The sequence below is a fragment of the Echinops telfairi genome, unplaced genomic scaffold, assembly GCF_000313985.2.
Source record: "Echinops telfairi isolate 266 unplaced genomic scaffold, ASM31398v2 ScPeMD7_443;HRSCAF=831, whole genome shotgun sequence".
Lineage (NCBI taxonomy): Eukaryota > Metazoa > Chordata > Mammalia > Afrosoricida > Tenrecidae > Echinops > Echinops telfairi.
The window spans coordinates 15085337-15104920 of record NW_022104341.1 but is presented as its reverse complement, the minus strand read 5'-3'; the positions used below and the strand labels follow the sequence as shown (position 1 = coordinate 15104920).

The window sequence follows — 19584 nt, the reverse complement described above, 5'->3', positions numbered from 1 at the left end:
ATATATATATATATATATATATATATATATATATATATATACAGAATACTTTCTGTAGTTGGGAAGCTAAAAACTGCCCATGAGTAACATATATGAGTATGGTTAATTTCTATCCTACACTCCTTAAAATGACTAGGGCTTTATTTCTTTTGCTTATTTCATGCTTAATGTATAGGATAATTGTCAAGTATTACATATTTTCTGGAGCTTTCTATATATTGCTATATAGTCTGAATCTGAATTATGTCAGGGAATGGTATGTTGCCATGATATTTTAATCATTCTTTTAAAAGGTGCAGTCCTTTCTGGGGGTATTATAGTTTGGGTGGGGTGTAATTTAGTACTGAATTGGATATGTGTGCATGGTTTATCAACAAACCTCTAGTGGCACAAAAATATTCCTGAGAACTTTTACAAACCCATCATCATGTTTCACATCTCTAATTAGGGATACTGTTAGAAGGTGGTCATAGTTATGAATATTCTTGGCAACATGACTAGTACTCTTTTCTTGTATTATTTTCAAGTCTTCTTTTTTGGTACAACTTATTTGTAGTCAGTAAATCAAATTTCAATGGGTAGAAGTAAGTTTTTGTTCTTGGGCCAACTATTTTGACATTTCAAATATGTGGAAAACTCTGAACAGGATTCTCATTCATCTAAACTTAATGAAATAGTTTCGACAACAACAAAAAAGAATAAATTATATAACATAATTTTAATATGTAATTTGGCTTATTCAGCTTATAAATTTATCCAAAGGTAATAACTTCTTTCTGACACACTAACCAATAGGGCAAATACTTTTTATTCATATTAAAGTAACTGCTATGAATCAAATTAATTCTTCCTTATAGAACATCAAGTGCTTTTTTGAAGTTAGTTTTTCTTCTATACACTAAAGTTTTCATTGTATTTTTAAAAATACAAGTTCAATGAGTCGAGAGAACAGATTTCATTAAACCTCAGACCTTTTCTGAAGTCACTGATTATAGAAATGGGTGGACTTAGGTAAATTTTAGAAACTGAAAATATTCCATGATCTTCAGTGTGGATACAACATACTGATCTGAATAATATTTCATGACACTGAAACCTTCTACAAGTGGCTGGCTGGCTCTGGTTATAAGCAGTGAGTTGGTACTCTGCCTATAAACTAGGTACATCACTGGATAGAAGTTCTTTTCATGATTGACATAATTTGGTGATGGAGAACATGACCAAAAATTTGTCTCTAAGTGTACATTATTTTAACATTTCATAGGTACTCAGTATGTGCAGTGAAAAATATAATCATGCATAGCCCAGCAATTCAGCAAGATATCACTTTGATATTGTTTTCAAAGTATGCACATTTCTAAAAGGCTTTGGAACATTTCTGCCAAGGGCTGTATTTTTCATAATTGTCCTCGATTGAATACAGTTAGTTTTTCTATCAGACAGTCACATTTATCATATTTAAAAAACAATTTCATAACCTTCTCTTATAGGGGCTAGCAAGTTCTTTTTCTTTTAACTCTATCTTTTAGGACCAAAATGCCAAGGGATTATTATATATATAAAACTTACCACTGTAAGAAAATACTGGCTTTACTTTAAGAGGAACATAAGCACACTTTTATGTATTTACATTTTAAAAATAATTTTGATTGAAAATTTTTACAGATAAGTGTGGTAGTAGTTATAAAGTTATAAAGAACATTTTCTTATGAGGAGTAAGAAGCAATAAGAAGATAGCATTATTTTCTAAAAATTAGATTTCATTGCACACTACAGAATACAAAGGGGAATGACTTTATGAATAAGTACTAAAATATGAATCAGAGATTCATATCAAGTTTATGATAAACCTTAACCAGTCACTCATTATACTGCTTATATGCATTTGCCATTACTTTCCCTTGCATTACATGAATATTGGCAATGCATTGACATACATTGTACTATTCTCTAAACTCACAGAAAGATATAAATTCAGATACAAATAATAAATATTTTCACTCAAGTGCCACAAACACAAATAATAAACCAATACATTTAGATCACATTATTATTCTAATTTAATAGCAGTTATTAATGATATGGTTAATTCAGAAAACACCAGTTATACAGCTCCCTCATGGTTAATAATTTCAGAACTTTGATTTCTTTACTAGTTGGATTATGTGAGTGATTTACAAATACTCATTATTTCTCCCATAAATTTTATTTGTTGTTGATTTTTTTAAAAACCTGTGAATATAATGAGTTATTATTTCAGGCTCCAAACTAATAATAATTTATTAAGAAACTGCTTTGTAACTGTAAATGGCTAAACTAAATCACATTTTTGAAGATTTGCTACCTGCACATCTAGTGACAGTAATGAAACCTCGTGTACTTGCTCTAGAAACACATACACGAGAAACCGGGTCTGGGGACAGGATCTTACACAAAAACAAAGAAACAACACCGATTGAGTCCTTTTCAAGGTACCCACATAAGAAATAAGCAGTGATTATCCAGCTTTATGATGCACTTGACACCACATGACATCATTTTTCAGATGACCCCAATATCTGTTAGTGACCAACTACCATACATACAAATAGCGTTCATTTCTGAAAATGATTTAACTTTCCCCATACAAAGTCTTGATGTATAAAGTATTAGGTGATTATTTTTATGCTGCTTATTTAATGACAAATGAATTCCCTGAACTTCTCTAATTCTCAAATATAAAATTGAATTTACGGAAGCTTTTTAAAAGTTAAGACAATATTGTAAAAAGGGCCCAGAATGATCAATAAATCGTGCCAAACTTAGTAGATTAAGAATACATTTCTTTTTGTTGGAGTTTAACGTTGATTTTAGTTTAAGATTTTTTTTTTAAAAGAAGATATTATTCTGACTGTGAAATATTTAAAATGACACTATACTTAGACATTTAATATTCATTATCCTTAATTATTAATACCTTTTCATAATACTTTATTTAAATGATTTTATTTTTTTCCAAAGAAAATTGTGGTGCTATATATACATCAAACTAAAGATTTGCAACAATTTAAGTCAGACACTATGTATTATACATTTTTAAAATTATAAAACCAACCCATATCAGTTTTCATAAAACTGTTTGGGTAAGTATATTAAAGATATGCTAAGTACACCCAAAATGATATGTTTGACATATAGATTATATGTTCTGTGGGGTTTATAGCATAAATATCACTAGAACTTTTCTATTTGGGTTACCTTATTATGTTGGTGGCTTACTAAGCTAAGTGCTTGGCTGTTAACCACAATGTCCACAGTTCAAACCCACCAGCCACTTGGCATAAAAGAGATGTAGTCATCTGCTTCTGTAAGGATTTCAACCTCAGAAACCCTAGGAGGCAGTTCTACTCTGTCCTACAGGTTTGCTGAGTCAGACTGACTTGACAGAAATGGCTACTTTTACATACACAGTGAGTCAGAGTAACAAGGGGTTGCCTTCAAATTTCATTTTCTACACTGATGATACATTTTTAAAATCACACACACACACACACACACACACACAGCTCCCATATTTCTCCATGATTTTCTTTTGCACACATCTCATCAATAACTCTCTAGGGTTCATAACTAAATCTATGGATGACATTATTTTTTTCCTTTTTATAACTTTCATATATAATTCATGTATTTTGAGAGTTTTGACATAATATTATTGCAAGTTGTGTGTAAAAACACTAATATATTCAAGAATGAAGAATATAATCTGGTTGTATATTAAAATAAAATTTAACCAAAATGCAATTATTTTTGTGTGGTGCAGCTGCACTGCACAGTTGGATTACCTCAGTGACTCGGGGCCACTGCTCTGTTGCAGATTCAACGTCAGTGGCCTAATGAGTGCTGAGTATGGAAAAGCCTCTACAAAAGGGACTGACTGAGCTTGATTTTATTAATTTATAATGCTTAGGAAAGGGGAAAATTGAAAAGAAACTCCCTTCTTGACATACTTCAGAATTGACCCACAATAATTACTGAGATTAAATGCCAGTGTGTTTTATAATAAAATATTACTTACTTTCACAGAAGAGATACAATTGCACAATGGTGGTTACAATGGTAGAAATACATATTGTCAATAAAATGTTAGCAAGAGGTTTAAAAATGACCGTACAGCACCGCATCAGAGAATCGTATAATAGCAAAATGATTCATATTATTTTTCTATATAAATAAAATCATCATTTTTTTAATTAATGGAGGAAACTGCTCTTTTCTAATTCCCACTAAAGCAGTTTGGGATGTCGAGCAAAAGACTTTTTTTTTTAAATGACAGAATTACAACAACAACAAAAAGACACTCATGCATTGAAGCCACCATCAGTCTCTGACTCTAAGATAAGGCAGATCATTGAACTTTTGCAAAACTATGATTTTGGCCACTTTAGCTTACATTAGTGATTTTCATGACAAGCACGGGATAAGTCCTGTAGACTTAGCCATCAAAATGTATTTCCAACAGGTTATTTTACACAGGCTGAACTGTTTTTGAGACACAAACATTACACTAAAAATGCTTTGGAGAAATGACGCAAAAGTTATAATAAAGAAGAAAACCCCCCTGGAAGGGGTTCTATAGAGTTTATCACAAATGGCATTGCTTCTATCAATGAAAAAGAAATCACATTTATGTGTCATCCTCAGTCTTAATGATGTGGAAAAGCGTGACGTTGAAAAGGACCTGGTGGCCATTGTTCCAGGCATACAGAGCTCGATCTCTTGCATTGTAGTCGAGCATGGAGATGTGAAAGTACTGGTTATGGAATGGAATGTCTGTGTACTCGTACGTGGAGGTCTTGGTCGAATAGGAGTAGTAGACCTTGGCTCCAGTTAGGTGAGAATTGGTGACATACAATGTCCCACAGATCATGAAGGATTCCCCGGCACTTCTCTTAGGATAGCCCGTGCTCCAGCTCTTCAGCACCTCCAGGGTGTCTTGGTTAAGTTGACTGATGACAATATTGCCGGCATTCTGGTTAGTTGCATACACAGCCCACAGCCCGATTTCATCAGCCATGAGGTCGATGTCAGAGAATCCACCCCACGTGTAGGGGTACACATTGTGAAAGCCAGCATACTCCAGACTTCGCTGGGCAAGCACTCTCCCCATGTCAAAGCTGTATTTGATGATGATGTTACTCTGATACTTGTTAAAATAAAGGGAGCCATTGTAGACAACATGGTTGGTACCTGCCCACTTGAAAGGGAGGTTGTATGTCCTGGACTCAGCCCCACTGACAAAGTCTGCAATTGATTTGTACTCACGGACAATTTTATTGTTTGTATAACTGTCCATGTACCACACCTGAAAAGGGAAAAATGAAACAGAATGATTAAATTCTGTACTTCCCTGGGAATGCCAAAAGAAAGACAGTAAAAGTAAGTCCAAACTAGTCTTAGTTCTCAGGCTATGGAAGCTGCGTGATCTTACTGTGTGAGTCAGAATGGACTAGGCGGTGCCCAACAGCAACAACAACAACAACAAGCTGCTGAAGGGGATAGTTCACAAACATGGTGGCATGGGCTATGTGTCCACAAATGGGTTTATTGCTTTGTGATGGTTTGGGTTTTTGATCTTTTCTCTCTCTTTTTTGAACATTCAGCACATATCACTGAGTACAACAAACCTACATCAGTGAGTGCCAATCACCACATTAAAATTATCTGACAGATCAATGTGGTCCTACAATTGCAAAAAAATAAAAAGACCTTTACCAAATTACATTCATTCCATATCTGAAATACTTATAGCTATATATATATATATATGTCCAAATATATGTGTGTATACATATATATATATACACACACACATATGTATACTTTATGGGTACCACAAAACCTTCTAGTTATAATTATTCATATTTACTGAATCAGATTCTAGGTACAAAAACCTTTTAATGAAAGTATTTCAGTAATTCAAAAATAATCTTGCTTGAGGTAGCCCTTAAGAATTTTAATTTATTCTGACTTTTGTAATATATGATTGAAAGAACTTTGGTAAGTTTTATGGTATATTGATTTACATAATAAAGGAATTTCCAGTATATGAAAATATATCCAAAGTATCAGTACACTAAAAAAAAGACTGGTATATTTTAATATTATTTTCAGCTGGCTTAGTGATTTGAATTTTATTTCATTTAAAGCAATATTATATTGTCACTCTAAAGATCATAATTTTAATTAGTTTTTACTAAGCATTGATCATAAGACAAGATGAAATCTAATAAAGATTAGACAATATATTGGTAAACTATATGAAGAAACATTGGGAAAAAATACACTTCTCATTGATCTTTGTATTTCATATTGAAAATATATATGAATAATGTAAGGTTTTTCGAAATGTATGGTATCCTTGAAGATTTTATTAGCCATGTAGAGAGAGAGTGTAAAGAAAATATAATGTGCAAGCAAGGCGCTCACTGAAGCAACATACTCTGTTATTTTTTTCAGATGCTAATGGATCTGTCATCCAAGCGCCAAATCGTGTCCCAGATGTCTTGACTGTAATTGGGCCTGTGATTTTCATCAGTTTGCCACACGCTGGAATCACAGAAACATAAACACGTTCAGTGAACATAACCAATGATTTGACAGTCACACCAACAGCAAAGAAGAGGAGGATCAAAGGAAGGAAGTTCATGGGATTCATATCACGTACTTTAAATGCACAACCATTTCTATTGTGGCTCCACCTTGAACAGTCATACTCTCAATGCTCTAAGTCTAAACTGTGGGATTTTACAATGGGAAGTGATTTGATTTGATTTAAACCTAGAAAGTAATAAGCGAAAAGAGCTCTTATCATCATTTGAATTCAGCAGCTGCTTCTTCTAAGTAGAAGCCAGGAAAATTCAGCAAATTGCCCATGGGTCTATTTACCTGATCACTCCCCACTTCTTACCCCAGCCCCATGCATCCTTTGTGAGTAGGTACAGCTTATGCAAACCAAAAAGAGCTCCACAAACTGGCTTTCCAGTTCATATGGTTAATGTGCAACTCCTCTGAAACAGACCTTTATGGAAAACAACAATATAAACTCATTTACAATCTGCATGGAAGTGAGGTGATGTTTTGAAGGGCAAGAGCCTTCTACAGGTTGCAAGGATGGAAGAACAGGTGCTAACATGCATGAAAAAGATTTTGCAGTCACATATGGGGAAAGGTAGAGTATAAAGTGAAGCAATAAATGACAAAAAGTTAATCACTTTCTATTTTTAAAATATAGTATTATCACTCCAACTGCGAATAGGATCCTAGGAAAAACTCAGTGTTCACAAATTAAAAAGTCTACAGCAAACAGAAATCCAATACATATTTTGTGATATTTTTACACAGCAAAATACAAAAGAGATTTACCATGCATGTTAAGAAAGGCTACATAACAGCGCTGTTCATATGAATGCCTATGGATATTGGCCTTTGGTCTAAACAGAGCCATGCCAATTCCTGATCATTTATAATTTCCTTTCCAATTCTCTTCTTTTTGGCTTCCCGTCATTTCCTGTCCTGTTTGTGGAGCTTTCCTTCTATCGCCCTTTGCCTGTTTTTCAAATGTGTAGTTAGTTCTCATTGGTTTTTTCTGCTTAGAAGAAAAAGCATGGACCCCTAAAGCATGTCAAGGAAAACATTATTTTTGCATAGAGATTATTTTGGCTAATTTGCTGCTCTTCACCTAGAGTAATGTGTATTTTCCAGAATGCTAAAATGTGTGAAACAATGAGAATATAGCATTTTTTCATTAATCTGTGTATGCTTACTTTGAACTCAGAACAACTACATATTGAGTAATCTAGGCCTCATGACACCTGCATTGAAAATAGCTTTTCTTGTTTTGTGAAATAAACTCGATGTGATGGAATCTTTAGGTAATGATTTATTTTATAATTTTCTCATAGATGTTTACCCAAGTAAATAATTTCAGGAGACTTTATGATATTATTTATAGTGACTAACCAGACCTTGAGCCAGACTTGTTTAGAATATGTCCCCTTGATTTTGTATGAGACATGAACAATATATGAGTGAAGATATATCAATTAGGTCCCCCCAAAAAGTGAAGCAATTTTGAATGGAGTTACTTGAGTATTTTTTCTCTGGATATACAATAAATGAATGGGATATGATCTTTAAGAGGCAATGCATAAACATTTTCTAAAGCCACAGATGATAAATGCCTGTACTAGGAAGTAAATCACACAAGAAATGTTGTTTTTATTATTGGTAAAGCATTTTAAAGGATAGAAATATAAGTAGCTTGACATGAATACAGAGATAACCTCTCAAAGATAAGCACAAAAAAGCACAGTATGTGAATTTTTTCTTACTATGGATAATAATTCTGTTAATGAATAAAATTTATTAGCAAAATTAAGTAAAAACTTGAAAAGTAATTTTAAGATAAAGACTGATATTTGATTTCATATTCACTATTGATAACAAATTAGTGAAACTATAATGAAGGAGAGAAACTGGTAAGAAAAATACAAAGCCAAAAGAATGGCATGGAGATATTAACATGCAAGGATTTTTAAGTCAGGAGGCAGGAGATGGATGAAGAGTGATAACTGAAGATCTAGAATTAAATTAAATGCCACAATGTCTATGTGGAGGAGGTAAAAGACTCAGATGTGTAAGTATAAAGCATGCTATTGTTAGGTACCACTCAGTTTCCTCCAACCATAGTGACCGTGTGCACACCAGACTACAATACTGTCCATTCCTGGACCAATCGCACAATGGTTTTCTTAGAATCTATTGCATCCACCATGTCACTCTTTCTCTTTGAGGGTCTTCCTCTTTTTCACAGACCCATTACTTTATCAGGCAGGATGTCTTTCTCTAGAGACTAGTCCCTCTTGATAACTTGACAGCTTCCCGTTGCTCATTTCTAAGGAGAATTCTGGCTCTATTTCTCACAAGAAAAGTTTGTTCTTCTGATAATCTATGTTACTTTCCACATTCTTCCCTGGCTTTATGAAGCAAGTACAGCAATTCTAGCATCTTCCTTCCTTCTTCATTGTCAGCTTTCACATGCATATAAAGTGAAAGAAAATGCAAGGTTTCTGTAGGAAACCCCTTTGTCTTCCAAGGGACACCCTTTTCTTGAACACTTTAAGTAGATCTTGTGCATCTATTACAAGATGCCAGAAGTCAGATCGCAGCCTTGGTGGGATAACAGCTATGCGATCCGCATAGCTGGCCTTTCAAAACCAACAGCAGCTCAGTGGGAGAAAGGCCAGGCTTTCTACTTCTGTAAATAGCTACAGTTACAGTCCCAGAAACCCACAGGGGTCGCTGTGAGTCAGCACTGACTCAGTGGCAGGGAATTGTTTGCTTGTTGTTTGAGAAGTCAGATAAAATAGTTACTTCATTAAATGCATGCCTTAAGAGATTAATTCTGAGATGTAGGACCTCAGAAGCAGTCTAAAAAAGTAAAACCATCCACCAGACTATTTTTATTGCCTGAAAAGGTTTGCTTTTATTTCTATTGGTCATTATTTAGGTGATTCTAACTCTTGATAACAGTAAATAAAGGCACTGACCTAGAACCAATGTTTCTGCTCTTTGTAGTCTCATTGACTATTGCACATGAAATGAAATGTCATGTTTTACCAAATACACAGATTTCAGGCAAATTTTTATTGTTCAAATTCCTTATTTTTCAATGAACTTTTGAAGTTATATTATGATGTTGAACTCTCAAAGGAAGGGAAGATATTACTGTCCAGTACTTAATTTTTGCTCCCTACGGGACATTAGTGTCCAGTTTACATTGAGGACACTGTTCTTTTCCAGTCATCTTTGAAACCTCTCCCCAATGGTGGACCTTGTAGGCATTTGAAGTCATGGCAGTATCTTATGGTATCACAGGATTATGCAACCCATCACAGTACAACAAACTGACTGACAAGTAGTGGAGTTTAAATGTGAGTGATTATATTGTTATGGAAACAAGGTCCACCATTGTGGAGAGGTTTCAAAGGAGCTTTCAGAATGTGACAGATGATTGAAGAAGGAACAGATGGTCTCCTTCTAAAACATTAGTCACCCAAACCTTATAATTAACAGTAGGACGTTTTCTGCTATATTTAACACTGATTGAAAAGAACTCAAAAGATGACTGGAAAAGAACAGTGTCCTCAATGTAAACTGGACACTAATGTCCTGTAGGGAGCAAAACATTCAAGGCCATCATTCGCTGATATGGTATGACTCAATATGAGAAGAAATAGCTTCAACGTCCATTAGTGATCAAAATGTGTTAGGCATGGCGTCTGGATCTAGGAAATTTAGAAGCCTTAGAAAATGAAATTCCATACATAGACATTGATATCCTATTGCTTTCAGGTGCCATTGAGTGGGTCCCAACCCATATCCATTCTGTGTACAGCTGAATAAAAAATGTCCAGGACTGAGCCCTCCTCACAATTTTCCTGTGCTTGAGCCCATCACTGTAGTCACTGTGTCAATCCACCCCCCTGAGAGCCTTCCTTTTCAGGATGCCCCGCTAGCAAAAAGGACGAACATTCTCAGCATAACATAAACTAAAAGAACTCCAGAAATAATTCAAGTCTTGAGTTGCAAGATCAAAAGATTCTATGGGCAATATATTGACAATTAGGAAGGATCAAAAGAAAATCGAAAGAATACACAGAGTACCAAAAAGAACTAGTCATTGCAACATTTCAGAAGGTAGCATATGTGCAAAAACCAATGGTGCTGAAGGATGACATTCAAGTTGTAGTGAAAGCATTAGCCAAAAACAAGGTTTCACGTATTCATGGAAAACCAATTAATATGTTTCAAAGGCTGATGAAGCACTGGAAGCACTTACTCATTTGTACCAGCCAACTTGGTAAGCAGCTACCTAGCCAGCTGACTGGAAGAGATACATATGTGTGCCCGTTCCAAAGAAAGTGCCCCAACAAAATGTCCAAATTATAGACCAATATCCTTGATATCACATGTGAGTGAAATGCTGCTGGAGGTCATCATTCCGTGGTTGCAGCAGTACATTGACTGGAAGTGGGCAGAGGATCAGGACAGATTCAGAAGAGGACTTGGAACAAAGGATATCGTTGCTGATTTCAGATGGATCCTGACTCAAACAAGAGAATATGAGAAAGATGCTGGTCTGTGCTTTATTGGCTACACAAAGGCATTCAGCTGTGTGGACTATAATAAACTATGGATACTCTTGAAAGAATGGGAATTCCAGAACACTTCATTTTGTTCACTTGGCCTTTATACATGGATCAAGAGGTAGCTTTGCAAACAGAACAAGGTAATGTTGCGCAGTTTAAAATCAGGAAAGGTGGTGACAGAACTTATCTTCTCACCATACTTTTTCAATCTGTACACTGAGAAAATAATCAGGAAAGCTGATTATATGAAGAAGTATGTGGTGTCCTCACATTGGAGCAAGGCTTATTAACCACCTGCAGCGTGCATATGACAGAACCAAGCTTGCTGAAAGTGAGGAGGACTTGAAATACTCGCTGATGAGGATCAAAGATTGCCACCCTCAGTGTGAATTACACTGAATGCAAAGAAGACCAAAATCCTCACCACTGGACCAGCATCATGGTAAATGGAGAAAAGGTTGAAGCCCATGATTTTATCTTGCATCCACAATCAGTGCTAATGGAAGCAGAAGTCAGGAGCTCAAAAGGGGAATTCAATAGGTGAATATGCTCCACCAAACCCCTTCAGAGTTTTGAACAGCAAGGCTGTTACTTTAGGACTAAGATGCACCTGACCCTTGGCATTTTCAATTGTCTCATCTGCATGTGAGAGGTGGACACTGAATAAGAAAGATTAGAAGAATCAATCCACTTGAATTGTGGTGCTGGGGAGGAATATTGCAAGGACCATGGACTGCTAAAGGACAAAACAAATTGTCTTGGAGGAAGACCAGCAAGTATGCTCCTTGGAGGTAAGGCTGGCAGGACTTTGTCTTGCATACTTCGGACATATGTCTGGAGAAAGACATTGTGCTTTGAGAAGTGGAGAGGGAGAAAAAGAGAAAGGCCTTCAATGAGATGGATTGACACAGCACTACGAAACTGGGCTGTGGCACAGGAGAAATTGTGAGGATGGCGAAGGACCGGGTAGTGTTACCCTGTATTGTGCTTAAAGATCCTATGGGTCAGAGTCAACTAGATGGCATGTAACGACTACTTTCCTAAGCCTGATGTCCTTCTCCAGGGAATGATCTTGCCATCCCCACCTCTAAAGGCTCTTGTGGCTGTATTTCTTCCAAGACAGATGTGTTTGTCCTGTTGGCAGTCTGTGGTACTTTCAATATTCTTCTCCAGCTCCACAACACAAATGCATTGATTCTTCTTCTGTCTTCCTTATTCAAGATCATACATATGGTGCAACGGAGAATACCATGGCTTGGGTCAGGAGCACCTTAATCCTCAAAATAATATCCTTGATTTATAAAATGTTAAAGAGGTCTATTGCCACAGATGTACCTAATGCAACTCGCCTTAGTCTTCAAAGGACTATTCTTGATTTCTAACACGTCGAAGATTTACCCAATGCAGTGAATCATTTGCTCTCTTGATTGCTACTTCCATGAGCACTGATTTTGCATATAAAGAAGACAACTTTCTTGAAAATTTCAATCATTTCTCAGTGTTTCATGATGTTAACTATGGGCCCAGTGGTAGGAATTTTGGTTTTCTTTACACTGAGTTGTGTGTAATCCATACTGAAGGGAATAACCCTTAGTGTTCCGAAATGGAAGGTCTATTTCTTCTTCATAGTCTGATCTTAGCCCAGAAGCTCTGCTAAAACTTGTTCATCTTTGGGAACCCTATAGGCATTTGAAATACTAGTGTGATATCTTTCATCATTACACCAACACATATGCTATCACAGTATGACACCTTTACAGACAAGTGGTGGGAAAACAATGTGTGACAATAAAATAAAAAGTCTTTGCCATGCTGTTCATTTCTGTGCAAAACAAGACTGGCTGATACTGCACATTCCAGATGCTCATCATTGGGTGAAAAACTGTAGGAATCTTTTGCAGTCCACCTACAACAAACAGCGCTTGGATCAATATTTAGAGGCTTCGACCTGGCTAAAAAAATTCAAAACGTCAAATGAGCGCTTCCTGAGCCAGATAACCGTTGAAGAGAAGTATGTCTGGAACAAGCGAGAGAGCACGGAGCAAGGCAGCCCTCTGGGAGACGCGGTTGAACACGGGTGAAGACTGCCACAGGTGCGGTGGGAATTGTGCTGAAAGAGCTCCGAAGGCAGGGTGCTTTGGGTACTTTTCACCTCCTGGTGGCAGTGGGTGGAGTCAACGCTCCCTGCGGGAGGACCGGCCTGAACAGAGAAAATAAGAGCCTGATAGCGCCTGAGGAACTGGCGCTTGTTCACCATCTGAGGAAAACGGTGAAGAATGATTGGCATGGAGGCGCCATTGTGTGGACTTTGAGCCAAACTGGCTAGCTCTTTAAGCCCCGGTCAGCCTACCTGCCCCAGGAACTGCTGGGAAAGGAAGGGTTTGACGCGCTGGACCCCTTTGTTCCCATCCTGGTCTCCAACTACAACCCCAAAGAAAGGGAAGGCTGGATTCAAATTATTTGGAGAACAGTTGGCTTCAGCATGAGAGAACGCACACAGAGGAAGGGCTGAAGGAGCTGCTGTTTCTGAGTGACGCAAACCCTGTGCGGCTGGAGCAGCTCTATGCCTACCTCTAGGCCAAGTTCACAGCACGCCACCTGGGAACCCTGGCAGATGAGGAAGCCCCAGGGAACGCAGGACGGCGGCTCCTGGCCATCATTGGGATGGGCTCCTTCGGGCCCAACTGTCTTCACAATCAGACAGCCTCGTTCCGGAAACACACCAGGTTACTAGATGTGGCTTTCTGACGTGCTGTGTTCCTCTGATAAAGGTAAATGTCTTTTGCAAAAAAAAAAAAGAATTCAAACTATGTTTATATATTAGTATTTCATAATAAATTCCAGATCTCAATATGGTATACTTTCCTACATGTGTAGGAAGCAGGTAGAAAAAGAAGATGTGAACAGTATGGTCTTCAGAAATGGAAAGCGTTAATATGCTTCATTCGCAGCAGTATTGTACGATTGAAGTGACACCCACTCTCTTGAATTTGGTCAAGCTTAAACAATCAGAAGTCTTCCAACAATGTATACTATTTACCAGTTACTTCATACTCATGTTACAAAAGAGAATGAGAGAGAGAGAGAGAGAGAGAGAGGGAGGTTGATTTTTGTTCTTGTTCTTTGTTTTTTGGGCTTGCCTTGGCTGTTGTTTTAATTTTGTTTCCGGAGGCGTTGTTTTTTTTTTGGTTTTAAGTTGTTGTTTTTGCTTTTTGGAAAAAATTTTCCGTTTCAGGCCCTGTTGTTTTTGGTTTTTTAATTTTTTTTAAATTTTTTTGAATTTTTGTTTTAAGGAGGCTTGTTTTTTCTTGTTATTTTGAGAAAAGTAATATGTAGACACAGATATCAATTAAGTTAAAATTTGTTCTAGGTATAAATCAATGCAGCATTCCTAAATAGACCAGCCTATAAATTTTTATCTCTAGAAGAAATGGTTAAATAGAAACACAATCACTAAGTAATTATGGTGATCTCAAGATTCTATAGGAAGAGAATGATCTCTTTTACAAAATAGCCTTTTATAGCTATATAGCATCACCTGACATTTTAAACGGTCAAAATACATAATTAACCCTCAAGTGTGGGGTTTTTAATCTGCATTACTAGCAGTATTTCCCATTTTATTATAGATATATCCTGTTGCCTTAGGATAGAAACATGGTTTTATAATACAGGAAGATACAAAACACTGTATTTACTTTTAGATGTATGCATATTATGGTGCTGATAAGTTTTCTGGATGTAAATGATCCTCGACTCAGTTCATACAGATAAAGCTATAATGTGAACTGAGTTTGGTGGAATGAAAGCTTGCATAAGAACCATCTATGGACTAGCTCAGATCTAATCCAATCAACATTTCCAAATAGCTCAAGCTTATCTGAGGCTTGCGATGTCAGCTTTGGTGGTTTCAGGGTGTGACCTAGCATCGTGTCCATGGGACACCATGGTACTGCTAGCCATGGGCTCAAGACAGAATTTATGATGAGGTTCCTGTGATAAATTTTAACTTGCAAGCAAGCCCACTAAACCTATAGGGATCTATTTGGGATCTATTCCATATAGAGATATAAATAGCACAATTTGATCAGAAAAATGTCTAGGGATGTAGTTAAATGTGTCAGCTAAGAGAGACTACTTGGGGTTATGGGATATTTTTATCATTATTTCAATATCATTGTCTTTAATAAATTATGCTTGCCTGTATAAATAGGGTAGTAGGGAGAGTAATTGATGATGCAAAATAGAATAAGCGAAGAACCGTAGCATTGCAACGTGACTCAAACAACACTTTGTACATTTTGCTTTTACTTGCAAGGTAAGTTCCTGATGTCGTGAATGCCATATGGGTTAGAATGCTAAGGCAGAAGTTAGGAGACCAGGTATTGACGCTCAGCTACAACATTCAATTGTCATTACATGTTGGTGAATACTCTGAATTCTCAGAGCTTCTTCAGTTATAAGATGGAAGAGCAGAATCTTCCCATCTTGTCATTTTAAACATGGGAAACCTAAATATATCGGGAATCCAAAACTATGTACATGCTAGTTGAGAGGACGTGGTCTTTGTGGTTGTGGTAAGATGAAGAAACAGTAACAACAGACACATCATCATCTACATATATTTTTGGGAAGCAAAAACAGCCAAGAAGGGCTCTCTTAATGTGGATTTCTGTGCATTACAACCTTCCTTGACAAATGTTATCAATGACATAAGCTAAAATTAAACTTAAAATAAATTAGCTATGTTTATGGAATGTAAAAATACGGGTGCTTTTTTGGCAATAATTTCATGGATTTTTGTATGGAGTGCAAGTACTCTTAGACTCTGCTGGAATGCAGAAGTTGGAAAAATAAAGTGAAATAAAATGAACAATAAAAGCTATTTCAAGTCTTCAGCTCACAAAAACTGGCTTTTGTTCGAATGTATTATTGTCTTTCCCATTTCACACTTACTTTCTATGAGGACAGAGGAAATCAGACAGAAAGGATAATTTCCTCAAATGCCCCGAAGATAAATGTTTCTGCAAAGGTGGATGTCAAAGAAGGAAGTGAAGAGTCTTGCTTCATTGATTTTCTCCTGCTACGCTCTCACTGTCAGCAGCGAGGCACATGAAAACATTAGCATTTTACGATCTATCAAGTGCATGCTTTCTGAAAAATACACCAAATGGCCAATTGAAGAGAGCGACCATTTTATCTGATGACCTATATGTGGTGTTTTTCAAAAAATATATATATTTATCAATTACAGACATATTTATCAATCAGTAGTTTTAGAAAAGTTTTAGAAAAGATCAGCTGTTTGAATCAGTGAAGCATAAAAACCATCTGTCTTGTACTTTGTAATATCATAGACTAACAGTTCTTGTATTTGAATCCTAAGGCCATGCCCATTTAAGAAAATTAGATGCAGTAGTGATTATGTTTATGGACAGAATATTAATGCTTTTTACTAAAGGCCTTTGAGAGATTTATATAGCAAGAAATAGAAATTACTTGATCTTTAGAAATCTATTGAAACTATTTAATATGAATTTGTCTCTACGATATAGTTGGTTGTAAAATCTATTTATATAATTTAAACTTTTATTTGCAGGGCCAATCTTAACTACTACACAGCGGAGGGTAAGGCTAGACTTGATAGATGCTGTATTAGATGAAACAAGGAACCTGTTTCCAATAGGTGTCTGGCAAATAGGTTCAAGAACACTCTGTATGGATCTATATCGTTCTCGAGAGAAAGGCCGGGTGTTCTGTTCCTGCAAACAGTCTTTTAAATGATTTTATAAAAACAGCTGTATCAACCGTTTTTGTGTGTTGGTTTTTGGGATAAGGTGTATATACAAGGGGTAGGTACCCCCAAACAAAACAAACACATAAACAAACAAACAAATCTCGGAAATGTGCTGGGTGGAACAGGGCTTTCTGGTAGTAGGCACGTTTTTCTGCTAGGGAAACGTGAAGCGACTCGCTCTGAGTTAGTGCACCCAGTGGTGTTGCCTGGGAAGGTTCTTTCTGGTCACGTTGAATTTTTCCATAAAAGCTGTTTCACTCAAACGCTGTCTTTTGTGATGGCTACTTGAAGAGAACAAGGTCCTGCTGTGAAATTTGTTTCATGCGAAGTAAAACTGCTGTGGGAACTATTGTGATTCGAACACAGCTTACAAGGACAGCACTGGGGGAAAAACTCATGTGTATAAGTGATTTTCTCCTTTCAAAAAAGGTGAAATGCCATTTGATGACAAAGACGATGCTCATTTGTATGTTTGATGTGAGGGGCATAGTGCTTTTGGAGTTCATTCCACCGGGTCAGATTGTTAATCAAGCTTTCTATTTAGAGGTTCTGAAAAGATTGCATAATAGTATGTAACAAAAAAAGCCTGATTTGTGGCAGAGGGGGCAATGGTTTTGCCACCATGACAATGCACCTGCCCATGCAGCCATCTCAGTGCAACAGATTTTGGCAAAAAAAAACAGTATGCCTCTCTTGCCCCACACATTTTAGTCACCTGACCTTGATCCATGCAACTTCTTTTATTGCCATGAAGGAAGTGGGACATGAAAGGGCAGAGAGTTGATGACATAGGAGAGGTGGAGAAAAAAAATGAGGAAGGTGCTGGCAGCCATTCAAACAGATGAGTTTGAAGTAGATGTCCAAGAATGGAATCACAGACTTGACAAATGTATTAAGTGTAAGGGAGAAGAGTTTTTTTTTTTCAGAGGGGAGGAGACTTTTTTAAGGTGATAAAGCTGTCTTGTAAAAAAATTGTTAAATACATAGCTTTGAAAAGGATTCTATTTTGGGGAGTAGCCACTCGGATATCGTATTATTGACCAAGTAAACATAATTGTCCATTTCTGACTCTGTGCTTTGTCTTAAGAGCCCCGATAGTACTGTCAGATAAGCATTAGATGGCTCCTTGCAAGGTTTGAATTCACCAGGCATGGCACAGGATAAAGATGAGGCTCCCTTGTCCCTCAGAGAGTTAGAGCTTCAGAAACCCTAGATAGGGATGCTATGAGTTGGAATCAGCTTGATGGCAATGGGTTTGGTTGGAGTAAGCCTTTTTCTATCTTTTCATCAGACCCCGAAACTCTGCTTGTCCTTGAGCCTGAACAGCCACCAGCAAGTGAGGCATCATGTCATATCAGTTTATTCTAATAACCAGCTGGCCACCAAACCAGGTGCTGTGCGGATTCTGACTTCTAGTGACTTAATGCCTGCCCAAGCAGAACTGCACTAATCGGGTTTTTAGCAGCTGACTGCAGAATGAGATTTCCAAGTCTTTCTTCCAAGGTTCAAGGAGGGCTCAAACCTTCAATTTCCCAGTTCGGCAGGCCCTTCACACGTTTGCAGCTTTTCAGGACTCCGCAGGGAGGCACTGTTTTCATCACGCATCACTGGCACTTCCCTTCCCCTTCAAAAGCCTCTCCCAATCTCTACTGACCTCTCTTTAGGATTTTTTTTTTCTTTTCTGTTTAATTTTAGATTTTTACAGATTTCTGGGATTGCAACATTGTCTCCAATTAAGTCTTTTCTAACCTAGGTGAGCATTATTATTATTATGGACATATCTTTAAGGAGAAGCCTATTAAACCTTCAGGCATAATGGAGCAGAAGTGTATTGCGACACCCCAGTCCTGGTTATCTTTGGAAACACATGCTTTATGGCCCTAAAAACATATACTTTAGTTGTAACCCAGGAAATCATAGGACACAAAAAGAAATGTACGATAAAAGTGTACTAATTACTTAAAAGCTGTACTTGAAAGAATTAGGTTTCTGGGGTTCTAGAAGAATTAACCATTACTGAGAACATATCCACAGGAAACATTGTCATTTTTTTGTGTGCTAAAGTATAGAATGTAGCCAAGAGCAGGACTATCTTCGGTAAATAGCTTATTTGCAGGTGTCCCCAGCTTGACTTGAAAGTTCATCCTGTAAGTTTCTCCAATGAAATATCTACGTTAAATTGGACTCCCCTCTTTTAGGACCACTTGGTGTTAATTGCGGCTTGCGCTGAGATGTTCCTCGTCTTCTGCTTTGTGTGCTGAGTAGAGCACAATCCCAGGAGTTTGGAAATAAACTACTGCACGGCTGTTGAAGGAAGAAGGATGCATTTCCAATTTCAGACAAAATGAAGGTGAAGCCAGGATGTGTATTTATTGTCTTTTTCTTCCAAAAACTATATTTTTATATAGAGAGGTGTACCTTTGTTGGACATACACTGACACATTTACTTGAAGCTACTTACGTCTTTTTTATCTTCAATATTTCAAATTTTGCTCTAAAACACTCTATAGACATACATTTTATAACCCATTGTGTTTCAGGAGTATTGTGACAGTTTTGAAAGATACAACTGGAACCAGACAGGGATGACTGTGG

The 19584-nt window shown here is 36.9% G+C and overlaps 1 protein-coding gene across 4 annotated transcripts in view; it reads right to left on the bottom strand.

Annotated features, from left to right (window-relative positions):
• Window positions 1-3910: 3910 nt before the first annotated feature.
• OLFM3 (olfactomedin 3) overlaps window positions 3911-19584 on the bottom strand; it is a 282450-nt gene continuing 266776 nt past the window's right edge. For all 4 annotated transcript variants that reach the window (XM_004699223.2, XM_004699222.3, XM_045292156.1 and 1 more), the window contains exons 5-6: window positions 6482-6588; window positions 3911-5344 (exon numbers count right to left, since the gene is read on the bottom strand). In XM_004699223.2, coding sequence (XP_004699280.1) covers window positions 4667-5344; window positions 6482-6588 — 785 coding nt within the window. In that variant the 3' untranslated portion in view covers window positions 3911-4666. The remainder of the gene's footprint in view (window positions 5345-6481; window positions 6589-19584) is intronic.